Genomic DNA, 20,992 nt, shown 5'->3' with positions numbered 1-20,992 from the left:
AATGGAATTTCAAATGGGAAAGTGTGGGGGTGGGGAGGGAGAGAATTACCATGGGATATATTTTATAATCATGGAAAATGTTAATAAAAATTAAAAAAAAAGTCAAAGCAAAGAAAGAAAGAAAGAAAGAAAGAAAGAAAGAAAGAAATTTTCAATAAAATAATCTATGCCCATCAAAAAATAAAATAAAATAAAATAAGACTGTATATTAGGACATAAAGCATGTCTTCAAAAATTCAGGAAAATTGACACAATACCCTGTATTATATCTGACTACAACAAATGAAAGCTAGAATCAACAATAAGAACAACAAAAAATAGACCAGATACTGGATACTGAATAACACGCTATTAAATAATGAATGTGTCATTAAAGACATCAAAGAGGAAATCTATAAATTTCTAGAACTGAATGATAGCAAAAACACAATATAGGCTGGAGGGATGGCTTAGCAGTTAAGGCATTTGCCTGCAAAGCCAAAGGACCCAGGCTCGATTCCCCAGGACCCACAAGGTGGCATATGCATCTGGAATTTGTTTGTACTGGCCAGAGGCCCTGGCATGCCTATTGTCTCTCTTGCTCTCTCTTTCTCTCTGTCAAATAAATAAATAATTTTAAAATTATTTATTTGAGAGTGACAGAGAGATAAAGAGGCAGATAGATAGATAGAGAGAGAGAGAGAGAGAGAGAGAATGGGCATGCCAGGGCCTCTAGCCACTGCAAACAAACTCCAGACGCATGCACCCTCTTGTGCATCTGGCTAACATGGGTCCTGGGGAGTCGAGCCTTGAACCAGGGTCCTTAGGCTTCACAGGCAAGTGCTTAACCACTAAGCCATCTCTTCAGCCCAAATTAAATATTTAAAAAAAACACAATATGCCAGAATATGAGAGATACAATAAAGGCAGTCCTAAGAGTAAGTTTATAGCACTAAATATCTACATTGCAAAGATAAAGAAACCTTGAGTTATAATAACTTAACCATCTACCTAAAAGTGTTAGAAAAACAAGAACAAACCAAATCTAAGAGTTATACACATAAGGAAATAATCAAGCTCAGAGCAAAAAATAATGAACTGGAAATTAAGAAAATAAATTTTTAAATTTACAAAAAAATGAGCTGGTTATTAAAAAAATAAAGAAAGAAACAAGATTGATAAACCCTTGTCCAAATTGACAAAAAGAAAAGACTAAAATTTACAAAATTAGAAATGAATATGGATAAGTCACAATTGACACCAACGAAGTTGGAAAAATAATCAGGACATATTTCAAAAACATGTATTCCACAAAATTGAAAAATCTTGAAGAAATGTATGAATTCCTAGATACATACCACCTAAGTTAAACCCAGAACAGATAGATGACCTAAATAAACCTATTAAATCCAGTGAGATTAAAAAGTTTTTAAAAACCTCCCAACAAAGAATAGTCCAGACCCAAACAGATTCCCTGCAGAATTCTACCAAACCTTCACTGAATAACTAAATCACTTTTTCTCAATTTATTTCACACAATTGAAAATGAAGGAACACTCCAAACTCCTCATATGAATCCAGCATTATTCTAATATCAAAACTACACAGAGACATAACAAGAAAAGAAAATTATAAATGATGAATGTAGGCACAGATATTCTCAACAAAATCCTCACAAACTGAATCCAAGAACACATCAAAAGCATCATCCACCTTGATAAAGGAATTATCCAAGGAATGCAGGGATGGTTCAACATATGGGAAAAAAACAATAAATGTAACATACCATACAAATAAACCTAAACACAAGAACCACATGGTCATTTCAATTGATGTAGAAAAGGCCTTTGACAATATACAACATCCCTTCATTATCAAAACACTGGAGAGATTAGGGATGGAAGAACTATATCTCAATATAAGAAGGGCTATATATAAATCACCTAAGGCCCAGATCATCCTAAATGTGGAAAATCTTGAAGCATTCCAATTAAGATCTGAAACACGACAGGGGTGCCCACTCTCACCACCGCTTTTCAGCATAGGAGCTGAAATCTTAGCTCAGGCAATAAGACAAGAGAAAAATAAAAGTGGTATACAAGGGAAAGGAAGAAGTCAAATTATCCCTATTTGCAGATGAAATGATTCTATACATAAGTGACCAGAAGACTCAACCAAAAAACTCTTATAGGTAATAAATTCTTTCATCAAAGTGGTAGGATCCAAAAATCAATACAAAAAAATTAGTAGCCTTCCTATACACCAAGATAAATGTTTGGAGAATGATCAGAGTATCCCATTTTCAATAGCCACAAAAAGTAAATATATTGGAATACTACAAACCAAGGAAGTAAAAGACTTAATATAATGAAAATGTAAAAGCACTGAAGAAGAAACTTGAGGAGGACATGAAAAGATGGAAAAATCTCCCATGCTCATGGATTAGAAGAATGAATATTATATAAATGGCCATATCACCAAAAGCAAAATACAGATTTAATGCAATTCCAACAAAATACCAACAACATTCTTCACAGAGTTAGAAAAAATAATCTCAAGATTAATATGGAACTATAAGAGGCCTTTGATATCCAAAACTATCCTAAGCAATAGACATACTTCGGGATGTATCACCATACCTAATTTCAAGCTGTACTACAAAGCCATAGTAATAAAAAGAGTATGGTACTACCACAAAAATAGACATGTAGCTCAATGGAATAGAACAGAATATCCTCATTTAAGCTCGATCAACTACAACTACCTGATTTTTGACAAAGGAACAACAACAACAACAACAAAAAAAAAAACCTGGATAAAAGATAGCATTTTCAAAACTGGTGCTATAGAAATTGGATATCCACATGTAAAAGAATGAATTTAGACCAACTTCTCTCACCCTGAACAAAAATTAACTCTAAATGGATTAAATACCCCAACATAAGATTTGAAACTCTAAAATGTTTGGGAGAAAAAACAGGGAAAACACTTCAAGACATAGGTGTGGGGAAAAACTTTCTGAATAAGATCTGAATATCTCTGAAAACCAGAAACCCAACCAGTGGGATCTCATGAAATGAAAAAGTTGCTATATAGGCAAGCACACCATTAACAGAACCAATAGAAAACCTATAAAATGGGAGAAAATCTTTACCAGCTATACCTCTAACAAAGCTCTAATATCTAGACTCTGCAAAGAACTCAAAAAACTAAGCAATAAAAATAATCTAACAATCCAATCAAAAAATGAGGCAGAGACCTGAATAGAGAATTCTTAAAGGAGGAAATACAAATGGCTAAGCTCATTTAAAGAAATGTTCAACATTTTTAGTCATCAGGTAAATGCAAACTAAAACCTTCTGAGAGTCCATCTCACTCCAGTCAAGATGGCAATCATCAGAAAATCAAATGACAACAAATGCTGGTGGGGATGTGGGGAAAGAAGAACCCTTATTCACTGTTGGTGGAATACAAACTTGTACAACTACCAGGGAAATCAGTATGGAGACTCCTAAAAAAGATGAAAATAAATCTACCATTCAATCCAGCAATTGCACTCCTAGGCATATGCCCTAAAGACACCACTCTTTTCTACAGACATATGTACTCAACCATGTATGTTGCTGCTCTATTCACAATAGCTAGGGATTGTAATCAGCCCAGATGCCTATCAGCTGATGAATGTATAGTGAAGATGTGGTACATATACATGTATGAAATCTTACTCAGCAGTAAGGAAAAATGAAATAATGAAATTTGCAAGAAAATAAATAGACTTGGAAAAATATCATTCTAAGCATGGTCACACAAATTCCCCATGTTGTCTCTCATATATGGTTTCTAAATTACATCAGCTGGAGTTCAATATAAACAGGAGTTAGCATTAGGAATAAGGACATAGAACTAGAATGAGACTAGAAGAAAGTGGAAATAGGGAAGGAGATGAGGAGAAGACTCCTGACAGATTAGTAATGGGAAAGAAAATAAGGGATGGGAGGACAGGGGGAGGAAGTGGGAAGGGAGACTGGGGAGGGGAACTACACTAAACTAAAGACAAAAGCAATCTGCGCCATAGAAACCTTCTTCCTGGATACCATCATACAAGATATAACCCCCACCAAAGGTGGCTGGATGGTTTAGACAGAAGTTCTCAGTAGTAGGTGGAGAAAGCTTAATCTTCAAGCCATGGGCACTTGCTGATGAATCTCAGGATCAGAATTGGGTTACCATGCACACTGAGCTGTTGGTCAGGGAGGCCTAAGTGATCCCCAAAACAATGCCAGCTAGTGCCAATGCACTTGGTTACCCACTAAGTTAAAAGAGCTAAAAGGAAAGACCCTATTGCTGGAGACCACAGGCTGCTGTCACAGGACATTGAGAAACCATGTTGTAACTGACAGGAAACTCAGTCCTCTCCTTGGCAGACCCTCATAACATAGAAAAGTGCTGTGGGAGCTATTGGGGGATAAAGATCAGCAATATTATGAATAAGCAGGGGACCCTACAAGCTATGCAACCAACCAGCCGGGCAAGAGGTACTCAACTGTGCAAACATGTCACACAGCCTGTGCAGGTAACCAACTACCCTCTGACTGGATATGAGACCTGCTTAGTGGGAGAGAACTCATACCTGGTACTGGAAATGAAATCAGAACCTCATGGCCAGGAAACTCATAGAACCCAGAGAGAAGCCCTCAGCAGTCTGTGGATAAGTACAGTAGGCATATATAGATGGGCATATTAATCAAGAGGTTTCAAATCACTATGCATATCTCCTTAAATCAAAATTGCTGTCACCTTTGTCAGAGATTGTTTTATTTTACAGATAGCAGAGATCCAAGATCCATCAGTATAACAAGTAAAGATACCTGACTGCCTGCTCCTATGTGCCATAACTACTGGGTTCCAGGAGAAAGTTGCAGAGGAAACAGCAACTCAAGAATTGCTCACACTGCTACCTTGACAACCAGCTCCAGGGAAATGGTGACAGACACAATGGTTAATCAAAGCACTTCAAAGCAGAAATGCAGAGGCTGCAGAGAACTTAGCACTAAACCAGACTGCTAACAGACCCACCAAGACTCATGGAATGTTGTGGGAGAGGGGACAGGAAGATTGCAAGAGCCCCCGGGGGTATAGAAATTTCCTGAAACACAGTCCCCCCACAACATACACAGACTTACTGAGGCTTTAATTACTCCATACAAATAAACCCACTAAGGTATTTGTTGAGCCATATCCCAGATTCTATCAAAGATTCTATTTTGACCCAGTCTTTTAGGCATATACTGCTTGGCTCTGACTCTATAACCTTGGTCCTTGCTCCATTTATAAAATAGATAAAAAGGACGTCCATAGAGCTACTTACAAGGTACAGGCAGATGAATGCCAACACAATGGTGCCAATCATTCTGCTGGGAAACTGGAAGCAGGGTTCCCACTCATACACCCTGGCTTGGAACCAAGACTTCTTTGTCTCTCTGTGAATGAATAAACACCCAGAAAAATCGCTGGAAGTAATAGAAGCTTCTCCTCTTCCCCTTGGAGTTTAGCATAGAGAACACTGCTCGTTCCCAGTATTTTCATTTCCCTCTCATCCTTGAGAACAAAGACTGCCATTTAGGGTAGGGGGTAACAATTTAACAAACTAAAAGACAAATGTTCTAACTTTTCTTACAGCTGAGAGAGGTCAAAACTAGATTGAGGCCACCAGAAGTGTAATGTGAACTTTGGGGCAACTGTCCAGATGGAACTACACAGATAAGGACTGCTTTGCCTTGCTTTCTTTTCTTCTACTTACCCTCTGAAATACAGACATGGTAGTTGGTCCAGACTGGCACTCCAGCAGCCATACTGGCCCACGAAACAGCGCTGGAGACTGGACGCACAAGCAAACTCAGGTAGGAGGAACACAGGTGATCTGTGATCTGCCGCAGTGGCACTCAAGGGGCATTAGGCACTGCTCCCCTCCAGAGTTCCCACACACGAGAAAGCAATAAATCTGCCTCTTGTATATGCCACTACTGACTTGAGTGTTCTGATATAGGTAGCCAAATCTAATTGCAACCACAGAAGGGACTTTGCTACTATGTGACCTGAGTCAAGACGTGACCCACTGGACACAGAAGTGAGGTGGGCTGGCCTGAGCCATCTCTGAAGCTCTGTGCCATTGATTGGCTGACGTCCACGTCTTCCTGTTGTAAGAGCAGCTCGGTTTTAATTTGGGAAACTACCAATTTCCCCAGCCTGAGTCCCGCTGGCTAAGGGATGACACAGGCACTACTTCCTGGCCCCAGAGGTGAAGCAGGAACCATGTGATCAGGCTTAGCCAATCACGATAAGCCAATCATCTAACCACAGTAACTGGTTCCAGGTGGCACAGGATCCAGTTTCATCCAATGAAACATACTCCTGGGATTTGATTTGATTGGCAGAAGAGGAAATTCTTTCTTCAAAGAGTACCAGCTTGGAGAATGTGGGGAATACCATGTGAAGAAAAGCCGTAACTGAAAGGCCCAGACAGAGAAGGAAACTTGAGGGAGAGAGACCTGGTTATGAAGCTCCTGGGTCTAGCTGGCCTGAAGCAGGCTCTCCCTAGATTTCTTGGTGACCCTGAGCCCAGCATTTCCTTCCTTATTTCAGTCCACTTTGGGCTGGCTGACTTTATTAGCAAGCAAGAGTACTGACACCTGAAGCCCCCCCCTCATCCCAGGCTTGCCCCATGGGCCTGGTGTGAACTTCAGGGAGGAGGGACAGAAGTGCAGCTTACTGCGGGCAGGCCTTCCTCAGCAGCTGCTTCACGTGCTCAGCCTGGTGGGCTTCCAGCATCGGCTTCTCTTCCTGTGAGGAAAGGGACAAGAGACGGCAGTATTTTGGTTCACAGACTCTCCCTAGAGTTTAATCCTCAGATGGAATTTGGAGCCTTAGCCATTTTATTGCTCTGAGGAAGAACAAGATGGAGCTGCGTTTGCCAGGCTCTTGCTTTCCCAAAAGGCCAGAAGTCTGGCCAGCTTCAACTCTCCTGCTTGTTGGCTGGACCAGTCACTGCTCTGTGAAGACAGTCTTCCTCAGAGACTTGGGGACTTGCTGTTACAGTTCATACCACTGAATCAGATCCCAGCTTTTTACTTTGGTGAAGGATTCTTACTTGTTTCAATGTTTTGTTTCTCTTTCTCAACCTTTAAAGGAGGACTATTATGGGCTGGAGAGATAGCTTAGTGGTTAAGGCACTTGCCTACAAAGCCAAAGGACCCAAGTTTGATTCCCCAGGACCCACATAAGGCAGATGCACAGGGTGACACATGCATCTGGAGTTCATTTGCAGTGGCTGGATGCTCTGGTGTGCCCTCTCCCCCCCCCCCTGCTTCTTTCCCTCTCAAATAAATAAACAAATAAAAAGAAATTTTAAAAAGAAGAAGGATTATTATTTGTGTGCCTCAGGCAAGTTCCATCTCTATTCTTCAGGCCCTCATCAGTAAAAGGAGAAATAAATGCCTCCCAGAAGGTTAGTGTGAGGATTAAATAAGATCTCATGTATAAAACACATGGATAATATCTGTATAAAACTGTGATAACATTACCTTCATAATTTTTTCCATAGAGAAAAGGAAACTAAACTTTAATATTTTGTGTGAATATTTTTTTGCAAAATTGTGCCTGATAAGCAATTTGTATTTGAGGGAAATGCAGGAAGATTCAAGTTCCATACTCAGCTCTGAAAAGTTCTGAAGCCACATCTAATAACACTGGAAAAAGCCCCCAGCACAATCTTCTGTTGTTGTTGTTATTCAAGGTAGGGTCCCACTCTAACTAAGGCTGACCTGGAATTCACTAAGTAGTCTCAGGGTGGCCTCGAACTCACAGCAATCCTCCTACCACTGCCTCCTGAGTGCTGGGATTAAAGGTGTATGCCACCACACCCGGCTTTAAATTTTTATGTGTCTGTGCCAGTGTGCACGTGTCATGGTTTCTCACTTGAATTCATACTCTGTGGTTCTTTACTATATTCACTACGAGCTTCCAGAAAATTCTGTCTCCCCTCCCATCTTGTCAGGGTCATTGTACTGCAATTACAGAAGTCCACCATAGCTTCCAACTTCGTTTTTCATTTTTACTTATTTATTTGCAAGCAGATCCAGATAGAAGAGAGACAGACAGAGAGAATGGAAACACTAGGGCATCTAGCTGCTGCAAACGAACTCCAGATGCATGTGTCACCTTGTGCATCTGGCTTTACACGGGTACCGGACAATCAAACTCAGGTTGTTAGGCTTTGCAGGCAAGCACTTAACCACTGAGCAATCTCTCTAGCCCAGTTTCCAGCTTTTGACTTGTAATCTGGGAACCAAGCTTGAGTGGTGAGTGCTTTATCCACTCAGCCATGTCTCTAGCCCCATAACTCAAATATCTTTTTTGTTTTATTTATTTATTATTTACTTTGAGATAAGGTCTAACTCTCACTCTGACCTAAAATTCACTACATAGTTTCATGGTAATCTTCCTACCTTTGCCTCACAAGTGCTGGGACTAAAGGCGTGAGTCACCATGCCTGGCCAACTTGAATATCTTAGTGCTGTGTCCTTTTTACAAAAATATTTTATTTGCAAAAACGAGGGGCGGGGGGATGGAGAGACTGAGAGAATGGACTCACCAAAGCCCCAGCCATTGCAAACAAACTCCGGATGCATGTGCCACTTTGTACATCTGTCTTTACATGGGTACTGGGGACTTGAACCCAGGTTGCTAGACTTTGCAGGCAAAAGCCTTAACCACTTAGCCATCTCTCTAGCCCATCTCTTTTTGTTTTTCAGCAGCTGAACGGCACATTGTTCTGATCCCAAGCCTTGCAGCTATTAATAAATATTTTGGCTCTCCCTCCTTCAAGATACAACATACAACAGAGTGCATCTTCTATCCACTTGGAGGACCATGTGGTCAGCTTGCTTTGTCCAAAGAAGACTGAGTGGGGCTGGCATCATGGTGGAGGTTTACAAGCTAATGTGTACTTCACCATATTACCTTTTGGTTCTGTGCCAGTCAGTGATCTACCTGATGGTATCTGCTCAATCAGCGTGAGTTCCAGAGGAGAGCACCAGAGAAAGGCCCCAGCACAACCTTGATTGACATGTAGCAATAGTGAGAGATGAACACTTCCTGTTTTAAGCCATTGAGATTTCAGGGACTATTTGTTACTACAGCATAACTAAGCTTGTCCCTGACTGTCACATCCTTAATTTGAAAAGATAAACAAAGAGCAAGAAAAACTCAAAATCAATAAAACAAACCATTTACTCATTTCTTCAGTCACAGGAGATACAGAGACTAAAGCTATGGCAAGTAAGCACCAAGGATCGCTGTAAACCCCAACATAAGATCCAACAGCAAGGCATGGAAAGCAAAAGGACCGCTCTGACCCCAGTATAACCTGTAATCTTGAATCATTTCCCCCAGGCCAGAGGCTATGTGTGGCAGAATGTGAGAAGCCTAAGACTTTCAGGGCTGCAGTGATGACTAGCCCCATGGCAACCCACAGTGCCTGTACTTAGCACTTACCATCTGGGGCTCCAGGCCCAGGTAGACCCTCAGTGCCTTGAGGAACATGTGTAGGAAGTGGACCAGCAGGAAAGCCAGGCACAGCAGTGAGGGCCAGTAGAATATAAGAGTCTCATAGCTTCCCAAAAACTGCAACAGAAGCAGAGCACAAGGGCTCCAAAGCTTGTAGTGGGATGGAGAGGGGCCCAGCCACACGACTAAGCCCTGGATAAGCCAAGTCACCTCCCGCCAGGCTCAGTGGCCAACCCCCCCCCCCCCGCTCCCCTGCCCCTCATGATCACCCAGTTGGTGTTCTTCCACCCACTGGGTAGTCTTTGCACCCCCTTTCATTTTATGAAAATGGCTTTTGTGGCTTCTTTTCTGATTAGGAAATTAATTGTTCCTTTGGGGAAGTAAGAAAGATTGGGAAACAAGGGAGGTAGGTAGCTGGAAGGAGGAGGCAGGGAAGGGGAGAGGAAGAAAGAAAAAAGAAACAGAGGCAAAGAGAGGGATGACAGGAAGAGGGGGAGGCAAGGGAGGAGAACCTGTGTCGCCGTTATGAAGTAACTCATGATGGTGGGAAAGCAACAGGCCTGTCAAGATGGTGTTCATAGTGTTATTGTATTTTCAGTTTTGTTTTGAACTGCTTTTGTTTTTTTTAGAGAAATACCATTACAACTAATCTTGTTTTTTTTAATTAGTTATTTATTTATTTGAGAGTGACAGACACAGAGAGAAAGACAGATAGAGGGGGAGAGAGAGAATGGACGCGCCAGGGCCTCCAGCCTCTGCAAACGAACTCCAGACGCGTGCACCTCCTTGTGCATCTGGCTAACGTGGGACCTGGGGAACCGAACCTCGAACCGGGGTCCTTAGGCTTCACAGGCAAGCGCTTAACCGCTACGCCATCTCTCCAGCTCATGACTAATCTTTCACAATGGACTGAAAGGTTTCCAGTTTTGTTATGTTCTGGAGCCCTAGCTCCCCTATGGGAAATCTGAGTTTGAGGTCGTGATATCAGGGTACAGCATAGACATATGCGAAGCTGGGGGATACCCACATCTGCCCTTCATTCTCCAACTTGTGCTTCTGGCTCAGCCATGACCACTCTTGCCGTCTATGCCCATGTCTACATGTGACCTGAGATCGCACTGAATACACAGGCTGCTGGTAAGCCACTTTTCCTCACAGGTATAGATAATTTGTAAGCATCTGCTGCAAAACTGCATCAAAACACATTATTTGTTCTAAACCAAACTTTACTTAAAATTGCCCCTAATAATTACATTCTAGACTTTTCCCAATATTCCATCTTTTTTTACTTTTTATTTATTTTATTTTATTTATTTATTTTTCGAGGTAAGGTCTCACTCTGGCTCAGGCTGACCTGTAATTTACTATGTAGTCTCAGGGTGGCCTTGAACTCTTGGTGATCCTCCTACCTCTGCCTCCCGAGTGCTGGGATTAAAGGCATGCACCACCACGCCCAGCCCATTTTTATAAACAATGTTTCATTGAAGACTTTCAGCTCCAGAAAGTCAAATGTCTGGATTCTTCTCCTGTGGTTTTCTAAGTTTCTGGTAAGTCACAAGAGCCCTGAGCCTCACTTTGCCTGTCAGTGGAGCGGGGAGAGCTTTCCTACTGTCTTCAGAAGCTGTCTTGAGGACTCAGTGGTTAAGGACCAGGACTCTAGGACAAAGCTTAGGGTAGAGTAGGTCTTAGAAGTGAGATCCTGTCTTCTCTCTAGTTAGCCATGAATATTTAGAATTTCAAAGGCTCCTCCAGGAGCGGGAGGGGGAAAGGGGAAGGAAGGGGAGAGGAGGGGGGTGGGGGGTGGGGGAAGCAGACAACAGGTACTGAAGAAAAGCCCCTGGGGCCAGGAGTGGGGGTTGAAAGAACCATCTTCGTGGACAGAGGTTTGCCAGATGCTCTGGAAGGAGGTCCCATTTTTCCAACAGGGCTCCCGCAGACATCTCTTTATCACACTGATCTAATATTGCACTGTTGCTAAGCCCTGACAAGGTCCAGGCGGGCTCCAGGCCCAGGTGGCGTCCCTGAGCTCCCTCAGCCTGTCTGGAAGTCTTTCTGGATTCAGCATGACACCCCCCCTTGTTTTACTGATTTTCCTAGGTGCGGAGATGAGCTAACTTCTGCCTTTCAGCCACTCTGAGGACAATGTGTGGCCAGTGTGGAAAGGTTCAGCTAGTCTAATCATCTCATTTTATAGAAGGAGAAGCTGGGTTAGCATTGGCCCTGGAGTCAGCCAGACCCAGCCTCCACTCCCAACTTGGCTGCTGCCTGATCACTACTTAATATGCTTGGGCCTCTGTCTCTCCTGCAGGTTGCATTTGATGGGCAAGGCAGGGTGCTGTGAGGGCCAAATGAGAGAACAGCTGGCTGTAATGGGCTCCTCGGTGAACATCGGCTCTCCACAAATGGAAGCATCCTGCCCGAGCAGCTCCCACCCCTTACCTGCACACATAGGGAGGTTGTGGCCACGAGAGCAAGGAAGGCCTGTCCAAGGTCCCATATCAGGTTGGCCATGGTGAGGAGACTGAATGCCCTAATCATGGTCAACAGGTACTTACCTGCCCGTGGGGACACTGTGCAATCTGAAGAATGGTGACAACAAACCTGCAGGAACAGGAGCTGGGTTGGGGCCCTGGCTTCCCACCCAGCACAGCCCCAGAACATCTGAAATCCCACTTGCCTAGCCTGGCTTCCCTCCCTCCACAGACTCCTGGCCTCTGAAGATGTCTCTTCCTGATTGGGCACCATGTTTGTGTCAAAGTCCATAAACACTAAATGTACTTTGTGTGCACTGGTGTGGGGCATGATCTCAAAGCAGAAAGACTCATGAAACTCTTCCTCCCTGACCCCCCAGCATAAGGGAGACCAGAAGTCCAGGGCTGGCAAGGGATTTCCCCAGGCTATACACAGACACACTGATAGAGCCAGGGTGAAACTCCAAATCTCTTGCTGCCTCTCCTCAGTCGTGCATACAAACACCACTCTGAAGTAATGAGCCTTGGTGTTCCCTATAGACTTACGTGTTCTGAATGGTACGTCCCCACCTGGCAGCAATTTGGGAATTGAATCCTCCTGGAGGCAGTGTATTGTTGGGGCCAGGCTTATGGGTTTTATAGCCAGCTTCCCTTGCCAGTGTTTGGCACACTCTCCTGATGCTGTTGTCCATCTGATGGCCAGCAGGTGCTGTCCATCCTCTGCTCATGCCATCATTTTCTCTGCTATCATGGAGCTTCCCCTCTATAAGCCAAGATAAACCTTTCCTCCCACAAGCGGCTCTCGGCTGGGTTCTTTGTGTCAGCAATGTGAAGCTGACTGCAACAGCTCTATTCCACACACTTTCCTGATCACCTTTGGGCTGGGGAATGTTCCTGGCACACACTCTGCTGTGCAGGCCCATTACTTGGCCTACCTAAAGCTAATGGAGGCTATCATTCCACATCTCACATGATATGTTCGATTTAAATTCTAAGAAGCAAGCCCCTGAAAAACCCTGGGATTGTAACCATTGGCATGTCACTTGTTTGTGAATCCCTGCCAGGCATCCCTGAAAGACTGATCCAAGCATCCCTGCACTGTAGAAAATTCTGAATGGGAGAGGCTGGTGAGCCAGGAGATGGAGGCAAGGGCTGAACCTCAGGGGCTTAGGAGAGAGTTGTTGCCAAGCAAGTAGTCCCTGGTGCCAGCTCTGTGCAGGTGTGGGGCTTGGTTGCCGAGGGCATTCGCTAACCTGTAGGTCTGAACCACAGCAGGAGACGCTGTCTATCAGGAGGACAGGCACAGGGAAGCTGATCACATGGAAATAGGAACTCAGAGGCTCAAAGGCTGGAACACAGGATCCCCAAGGATTTGTCTTATTTCCAGTGTGGTCCCTGACTTCCCATGGGGATATAAAGAATGGTTGTTGAATGAACAAATTAAGAGATGGATGCAAGACACTTGTGTGGCTGCAAGGGTCACTGGACACTGTCAGAGGCTGGCAAGAGAGGGGGAGGTTCCCCTAAACTCTAAACACAGGTCCATGAACCTTCAGTGAGAGAAGCCCTGACAGGGCTGAGAACAGCACAGAGTGGAGCTCCTGCTTCAGCCTTAGCAGCTTGTAGAAATGAATTTTCCTGAATTCTTGAATATTCTAATTGTGAGTACTTTGTGCGAGGCAGACAAGGTGTTGGCCTCACCTTGGGAGCCTCCAAGACATTTCAAACAAGTGGCCACAATGGGACTTTTGACAAGCTGCCCGCCCTGGGCCTTAGTATTCTCCACAGGGAATCCTCAGATTATCTGGGCCGCGTTGCACAGGGCTCAACCATGGACGAAGGAGACAGGAGAGGAGAGCAGGCAGAGTCATCTTACCAGGTCAGGGAGTATCCAAAGCCCAGGAGAGAGCTGACTAGCCGGAACTCGGAGGAGAGGCAGGCGAAGAAGGGGAAGTGGGCCAGGCCGACTTCCACACCTCCGATCAGAAGCACGAAGGCTGGAAGAGATTGGGCCAAGACCCGTGAGTTCCTCTTCTCACCAGGCTCTCGGGAGACCTAGAGAAGCTGCGGTGTTTCGTGCTGAGCTGGGGACCTCTGGACACAGCGAGGTGAGCGGGAAAGCTCCAGTGTACGCCACAGCAGAGCGCGGGGCCACCTTCCTTCCTGTCAGAGACCTCCTGCTCCCCTTTCCGTGGGGTTCCAGCCTGCTCTGAAGATGAAACTTGAATTCCCTGCAGGCCACTCGGTTACAGTGTGACAGGTGGAACCAGACCATATAAACAAAGACAAGTAAATAAATAATAAACAACTGAGAGGAAAGTGCCCAAATGCACCATACAACATACAGGGGGACATGCTATGTACTACCATGTACTCTTTTTTTCTTTTTCTTTTCTTCTTTTTGAGACTGGGTCTCACTCTAGCCCAGATTGATCTGGAACTTACTCTGTAGCCCAGGCTGGTCTAGAATTCACAGCTCTCCTCCTACCTCAACCTCCTGAGTGCTGAGATTAAAGGCGTGTGCCACCTCAGCTGGCCATGAACAAGCTCTGAGAAGACCTGACAGAATCTGGGAGCTCTGAGTCATGTAAAATGGCCTTTGCTGGGTGACTGCTTTGAACTAGTTCTGGACGGGGCACTAGCCATAGGAGGAATGGGCAGAGTTGTTGCTCAGTCCAGTGGGAAAGGCAGGTGGGGAAATCAGTGGTTTGAAGGTATAGCAACAGAGGCACATTTAACCTGTCACAGGACACAGAGGAGGACGCCAGTGACCTGTGCTCAGAGTAGGAGGTTGGGGTGGGCTTCCTGGAGGTGCTGACATTTTCCCTAGCAGTGCACTCCAGAGTTTGTGAGCCAAGAGATATAAGCAGGGCAGGAAGGACATTGATCACTCAAAGGTCAAGAGATGACTGTGGGGGCTGGAGAGATGGCGTAGCGGTTAAGCGCTTGCCTGTGAAGCCTGAGGACCCCAGTACAAGGCTCAATTCCCCAGGACCCATGTTAGCCAGATGCACAAGGGGGCGCACACGTCTGGAATTCATTTGCAGTGGCTGGAAGCCCTGGCGCGCCCATTCTCTCTCTCTCTCTATCTGCCTCTCTCTCTCTCTGTTGCTCTCAAATAAATAAATAAAAATGATGAGATGACTGTGGGAGGCTGGCAGGAAGAATCACAGCAAAAAGAGAAACACAAGGACAGCAGCTGCAGCAGCACAATGACCGCATGTCCCTGAGTGTCCCATAGGAGCAGGCAGAGCACTAGGACACAAAACCAAGACCCACAGACACATCTGCAAGGAACCTACTGGTCCATTTGATATGCACAGTTAGGGGAAGCAGAAGGAAGACCAGAAAGTGCCTAAAGGTTATGATGAATCCAACATTGCCAGCAAATACTAACATGAAATTTCGGCTGAAACTAGATGCAGTACTGAAGGCCACGACTCATGGGTGAGAGTAAGCAGATTTCAAATAGATCTGAGGAGGCTGCAGTATCTATTCACAGGAATGCACTATATTCACAATCCAAGGGCCACCCAAGACAGATCCCTCCACTGAACATCAAGTGTAGCAGCAGATCCCAAATGAAAAGGAGCTGGGGAAAGTGGGTCCAAATGAGGGTTGGGGGATAGCAGCAAACTTGAAGATACAGAGATGATAAACAGATATAGATTATAGGTAGATGATGATACATGGATGGATGGGTGAGTAGATGATTGATTGATTGATAGATAGATAGATAGATAGATAGATAGATAGATGATAGATAATGACTGATAATAGACAGAAACACAGATGACAGATAATAGATGATGCACACACAGACACATATGTACACAGCCAGACCTGATGGCACAGTTCCTCTTCTCACCAGGTTCAAACAAGCTAATCATGTAGCTGAGACAGGAAGTTCACAAGTTCAAGGCCTGCTTGGGCTACAGAATGAGCTCAAGGCCAGTTTGGGCTAAATAGTGAGATCTTGTCTCAAAATAAAAAGTGAAAAAGAAGACTGAGATGTAGCTCAGCTCGAGAGTGTTTGCCTAGCATGCACAAGGCACTAGATTCGATCTCAAGTACTACTAAAACAATTCAAGACAGACAGATATGATTCGACAGATATATGATTGTAGGTAGGTCACTAGATGGTATGATAGGTGATATTGATGATAGGTAAAGCAGATACATGGATGGATGGATGGATGGATGGATAGATAGATGATAGATAGATGGATACAAATATACCTGTAGATATGAAATAACCACATGTGAGAATAGAAGAGAAATGCTAAAGCCATGAAGCAATCTGACACAATGTTTCCATGTTGCATTTAAAAACAAGCCACAGGGCTGGAGGATGGCTTAGCAGTGAAGGCACTTGCCTGCAAAGCCTAAGAACCCAGGTTCAACTCTCCGGGTCCCACATAAGCCAGATGCACATAGCGGCACATACATGTAGAGTTCATTTGCAGTGGCTAAAGTCCCTGATGTGCCCATTCAATCTCTGTATCTCTCTCTGTCTCTAATAAATAAAAATTTTAAGTCTTTTATTTATGTATTTGTTTATTTATTTATGAGTGAGAAGGCGGCAGAGAGAGAGAGAGAGAATGGGTATGCCAGGGCCTCCAACCACTGCAAACAAACTCCAGATGCATGCACCCCCTTGTGCATCTGGCTTATGTGGGTCCTGGAGAGTCAAACTGAGATCCTCTGGCTTTGGAGGCAAATACCTTAACTGCTAAACCATCTCTCCAGCAATCTAATAAGTAAATTTTAAAAATATCAAAAACATAGCCGGGCATGGTGGCACATGCCTTTAATCCCAGCACTTTGGAAGCAGAGGTAGGAAGATCATCATGAGCTCAAGGCCACCCAGAGACTACATAGTGAATTCCAGATCAGCCTGAGCTAGAGTGAGACCATGCCTTGAAAAACCAAAAAAAAAAAAAAAACAAAAACAAAAACAAAACCAAGGCCAGGTGTGATGGTGCATGCCTTTAATCCCAGCACTCTGGAGACAGAGGTAGGAAGATCACTGTGAGTTTGAGGCCAGCCTGAGACTATATAGTGAATTCCAGGTCAGCCTGGGCTACGCAAGACCCTACCTTGAAAAAACAAAAACAAAAACAAAAACAAAAACAAAAAAAAATATATATATGACAAGCCACAAAAAATTATCCCAGTCAAACTCCAAAGTTACTGTGAGAATAACAATATAAGAAACAGAAAAATATCCTTGCAGATAATAAAACCACTCCAGATAGATGAAAACTGTGACCTAATATTTCCATATGAAGCTAAATAAATTAAGAAAATAATAGAATTTAGGAATCACTAATCTATAAATCAGAATTTGTAAACCAAAAATGGCACAAAGACAAGAAAGATTTGGGTTGGAGAGATGGCTTAGCGGTTAAGCGCTTGCCTGTGAAGCCTAAGAACCCCGGTTCGAGGCTCGGTTCCCCAGGTCCCATGTTAGCCAGATGCACAAGGGGGCGCACGCGTCTGGAGTTCGTTTGCAGAGGCTGGAAGCCCTGGTGCGCCCATTCTCTCTCTCCCTCTATCTGCCTTTCTCTCTGTGTCTGTCTATCTCAAATAAATTAAAAAAAAATAATAAAATTAAATAAAATTAAAAAAAAAGAAAGATTTGCTAATGTAGTTCAGAGAACTCATTACAAAATTAAAAATACAAGAAAATTGTTTAAAAATGAAGCCTAGGGCTGCAGAGATGGCTTAGCGGTTAAGGCGCTTGCATGCAAAGCCTAAGAACTCAGGTTGGAGTCTCTGGGTCCCAAGTAGCCAGACGCACAGGGATGCGCGTGCACAATGCTGCACATGAGCACAAGGGGGCGCATGCATCTGGAGTTCATTTGCAGCAGTTGAAGGCCCTAGTGTGCCCATTCTCTCTCTCTCTCAGAAATAGATAATAATAAAGAAGACTAACGCAAAACAAAAAGTTCCTGTCTCTCTTGATTGTATAATGACACAGAAGAAAAAAAACATTCTGAGTTCATGCTTCTAAATAAAACAGCAAAGACCATGTAAGTGTATGAAAGAATTTTTCCCAGACATTGGCAGTGGTGAAAACAGATCAGGAAATAAAGAGGGACCCTACAACTTCCGCCTTCCCATATTGCAGGGAGGAAAGCCCAGGTGGAGCCCTGCAGGCTCCAGTGGAGGGGACAGAACTGAGGGTGTGAGAAGATAAAGACAGGAGTGCAGGAGAAAATCCCGGGGGTGGGGGGGGGGCACATGAGGGATGCCCAGGAGGAGAATGCTGAAGCCATCCACAGCGGCTCAGTGGTGTGAAGAAACCACCCCCTGCCAGGGAAAGGGCCACTTGAAGAGGTGAGAGCAGCAGTGCCTCACAGCTCACACAGGGCCAGGACTAATGCACCTTCTCACCAGCCACACGGGGAAAGCTCGGGGTACCACGACTGTGAGATAATTAAGAGCTGCATCAAAATGAAACACCTGCTTATTTGTTTGTTTGTTTTGCATGCGTACAATCATGCGTGTACATGGAGTATGTGGTGGATACTTGTAGGTATAGATGCATATGCCTCATGTATTTGCATGGGGGGGCGTCAGAGAAGAACACCGGGTGCCACACCCTCATATTTCCTTCCTTTGGACAAAAATCTTTTTCTCCTCGAGAGCTGCTGTCCATCAGTCAGGGAGCCCTAGTGATTCTCTGGTCTCTGCCTGCCCTCTTGGACTGGAGTTGCAGAGAGGTGTGGCCACATTCAGATTTTTATGTGGGTTCTAGGGAGTCAAACTTGGTGGTCTCTCACTCAGGAAACCTTCATACTTAAGTGGAAAGCATCTCTCCAGCCTTCAAAATTTAAAACCTATATGTATTAAAAAAAAAGCAAGCCAGGCGTGGTGGCACACGCCTTTAATCCCAGCACACGGGAGGCAGAGGTAGGTGGATTGCCATGAGTTCAAGGCCACCCTGATACTCCATAATGAATTCCAGGTCAGTCTGGGCTAGAGTGAGACCCTACCTCAAAAAACAAATAAACAAAAAAAAAAAAAAAGGAAAAATAATCTACAGAATTAGAGAAAAGATTTGCAGATTATATGCTTAAAATGGTTTAAAGCTGGACATTCATGCCTGTAACCCAAACATGTGAAAGAGGCTGAGGCAGAAGGATTGCCACAAGTGTGAGGCCAGGCTGAACAGCTACACATAGTGAATTCCAGGCCAGCCTGGGATAATATGTAAAAACCTGTCTCAAAAAAAAAAAAAACACAAGAAAAGATTTAATATTCAGAATATATAATGAGCTCCTACAATACAACAAAAGACAATCCAATTAAAACATTTTTATTTAATTGATTTATTATTACTATGATTATTACTATTATTTTGGTTTAATTTCAGCACTAGGGAGGCAGAGGTAGGATAATCACTGTGAGTTTGAGGCCACGCTGAGACTCCATAGTGAATTCCAGGTCAGCCTGGGCTAGAGTGAGACCCTACCATGGAAAAAAAAAAAAAAAAAAAAAGATTGTAAGAACCACAGGTTGAGACATCATGCCCAAACAAAGGCATTCCCTTCTCCAAAAAGTTACTGACTGCTGCTCCCACAACACATAAGCCACAACCTAATAGTGAATACCTGCAACTCTACTGAGGAGTGTCCCCAACAGAATGGGGGCAGGGATGAGGGAAAAGAAGGTGCCAATACATGATGTATCCATATGAAATATGTTGTTAATAATAATAATACATTTAAAAATTATTGTTAGCATCACAAGTCATTGAGGAAACAGGGGATAACACTTCACTCCCACTAGGATGGCTGTCATAGAAAAACAAAACAAAAACAAACAAAGAAAACAAGAAGTGTTGGCTAAGATGTAGAGAAATTGGAATCCCAGAATATGATGGTGGGAATGTGAAAAAGGTTCAGCCAGTGTGGGAAATAGTACCCCAGTTCCACATCACACTGATGAATCTTTAATCCAGCAAGTGACTCAGTACTCCCACATCTAGATATTTTAAAAAAAGAATTCAAAACAGACTCAGATAGTTGTGCCTCAGTGTTCACTGCAACATTATTCACAATCTCCAAAAGATGAAACCATCCCAAGTGCCTATCAACAGATGGATAGGTTATAAAAGTATGGAATATTATTCCATTGTAAAAAGAAAGAAAATACTGATCCATGCTACAACCATTAAAAATATTACACTAAGTGAACACAATAAATAACTGCTAAAAATATTATACTAAATGAATGAAACCAGACACAAAAAGAAACTTGTGTCTTTTTTGTGTGTGTGTGTGTTTTGTTGTTGTTGTTTTGTTTTGCTTTGTTTTGTTTTTCGAGGTAGGGTCTCACTCTAGCCCAGGCTGACCTGGAATTCACTCTGTATTTTCAGGGTGGCCTCGAACGCACAGCAATTCTCCTTCCTCTGCCTCCTGAGTGCTGGGATTAAAGGCGTGCACTACCATGGCCGGCTGAAACATGTATCTTAAATGAAATGCTTTTTGTTCATATAGTTCAACTCACAGAATTATAAAGTAGATTAAAGGTTATCAGGCTGTACAAAGAAGGGAACAAGGAGTTATGGCCTAATGACTAGAATTTAAATGTGGGATGATGGGCTTTGTAAATAAAACTTTTGATATTATACAGTAAAGGAATCGAGAGCCTGGGGAGATGGCTCAAAACTATTGCCCTGCAAGCATGAGGAACTGATTCACCCTGAGTTTGATTCCCAGTGCCTAAGTAAGTCAATGGGCATGGCCATGCAGGCCTCTAACCCTGCATCTATGGGGACTGGAATTCAGAGGATTGCTGGAACTCACTGGTCAGCCATCTGACTGACCAACTGACTGACTGCAGCTCCAGGTTCAATGAGAGATTCTGTCTCAAGGAAATATTTGGGTAAGCAAAAAGAAGAGGACACCTGATGTTTCCTTCTAGCAGTCCATACATGTATGCACACACATGAGTATACACCACACTAA

At 43.6% G+C, this 20,992-nt stretch overlaps 1 protein-coding gene across 1 annotated transcript in view; it reads right to left on the bottom strand.

The window, feature by feature from the left end:
- Positions 1 to 20,992, bottom strand: part of LOC101602009 (stimulated by retinoic acid gene 6 protein-like) — a 63,997-nt gene that overhangs the window by 23,929 nt on the left and 19,076 nt on the right. Inside the window, exons 5-9 of the mRNA XM_012948766.2 lie at positions 13,891 to 14,011; positions 12,099 to 12,144; positions 9,532 to 9,660; positions 6,749 to 6,819; positions 5,348 to 5,459 (exon numbers count right to left, since the gene is read on the bottom strand). Of these exons, the coding sequence (XP_012804220.2) occupies positions 5,348 to 5,459; positions 6,749 to 6,819; positions 9,532 to 9,660; positions 12,099 to 12,144; positions 13,891 to 14,011 (479 nt within the window). The remainder of the gene's footprint in view (positions 1 to 5,347; positions 5,460 to 6,748; positions 6,820 to 9,531; positions 9,661 to 12,098; positions 12,145 to 13,890; positions 14,012 to 20,992) is intronic.

Source organism: Jaculus jaculus, chromosome 1 (assembly GCF_020740685.1).
Source record: "Jaculus jaculus isolate mJacJac1 chromosome 1, mJacJac1.mat.Y.cur, whole genome shotgun sequence".
NCBI lineage: Eukaryota > Metazoa > Chordata > Mammalia > Rodentia > Dipodidae > Jaculus > Jaculus jaculus.
Note: the sequence above shows the minus strand (reverse complement) of the source record. Positions and strands in the feature narration are given on the sequence as shown.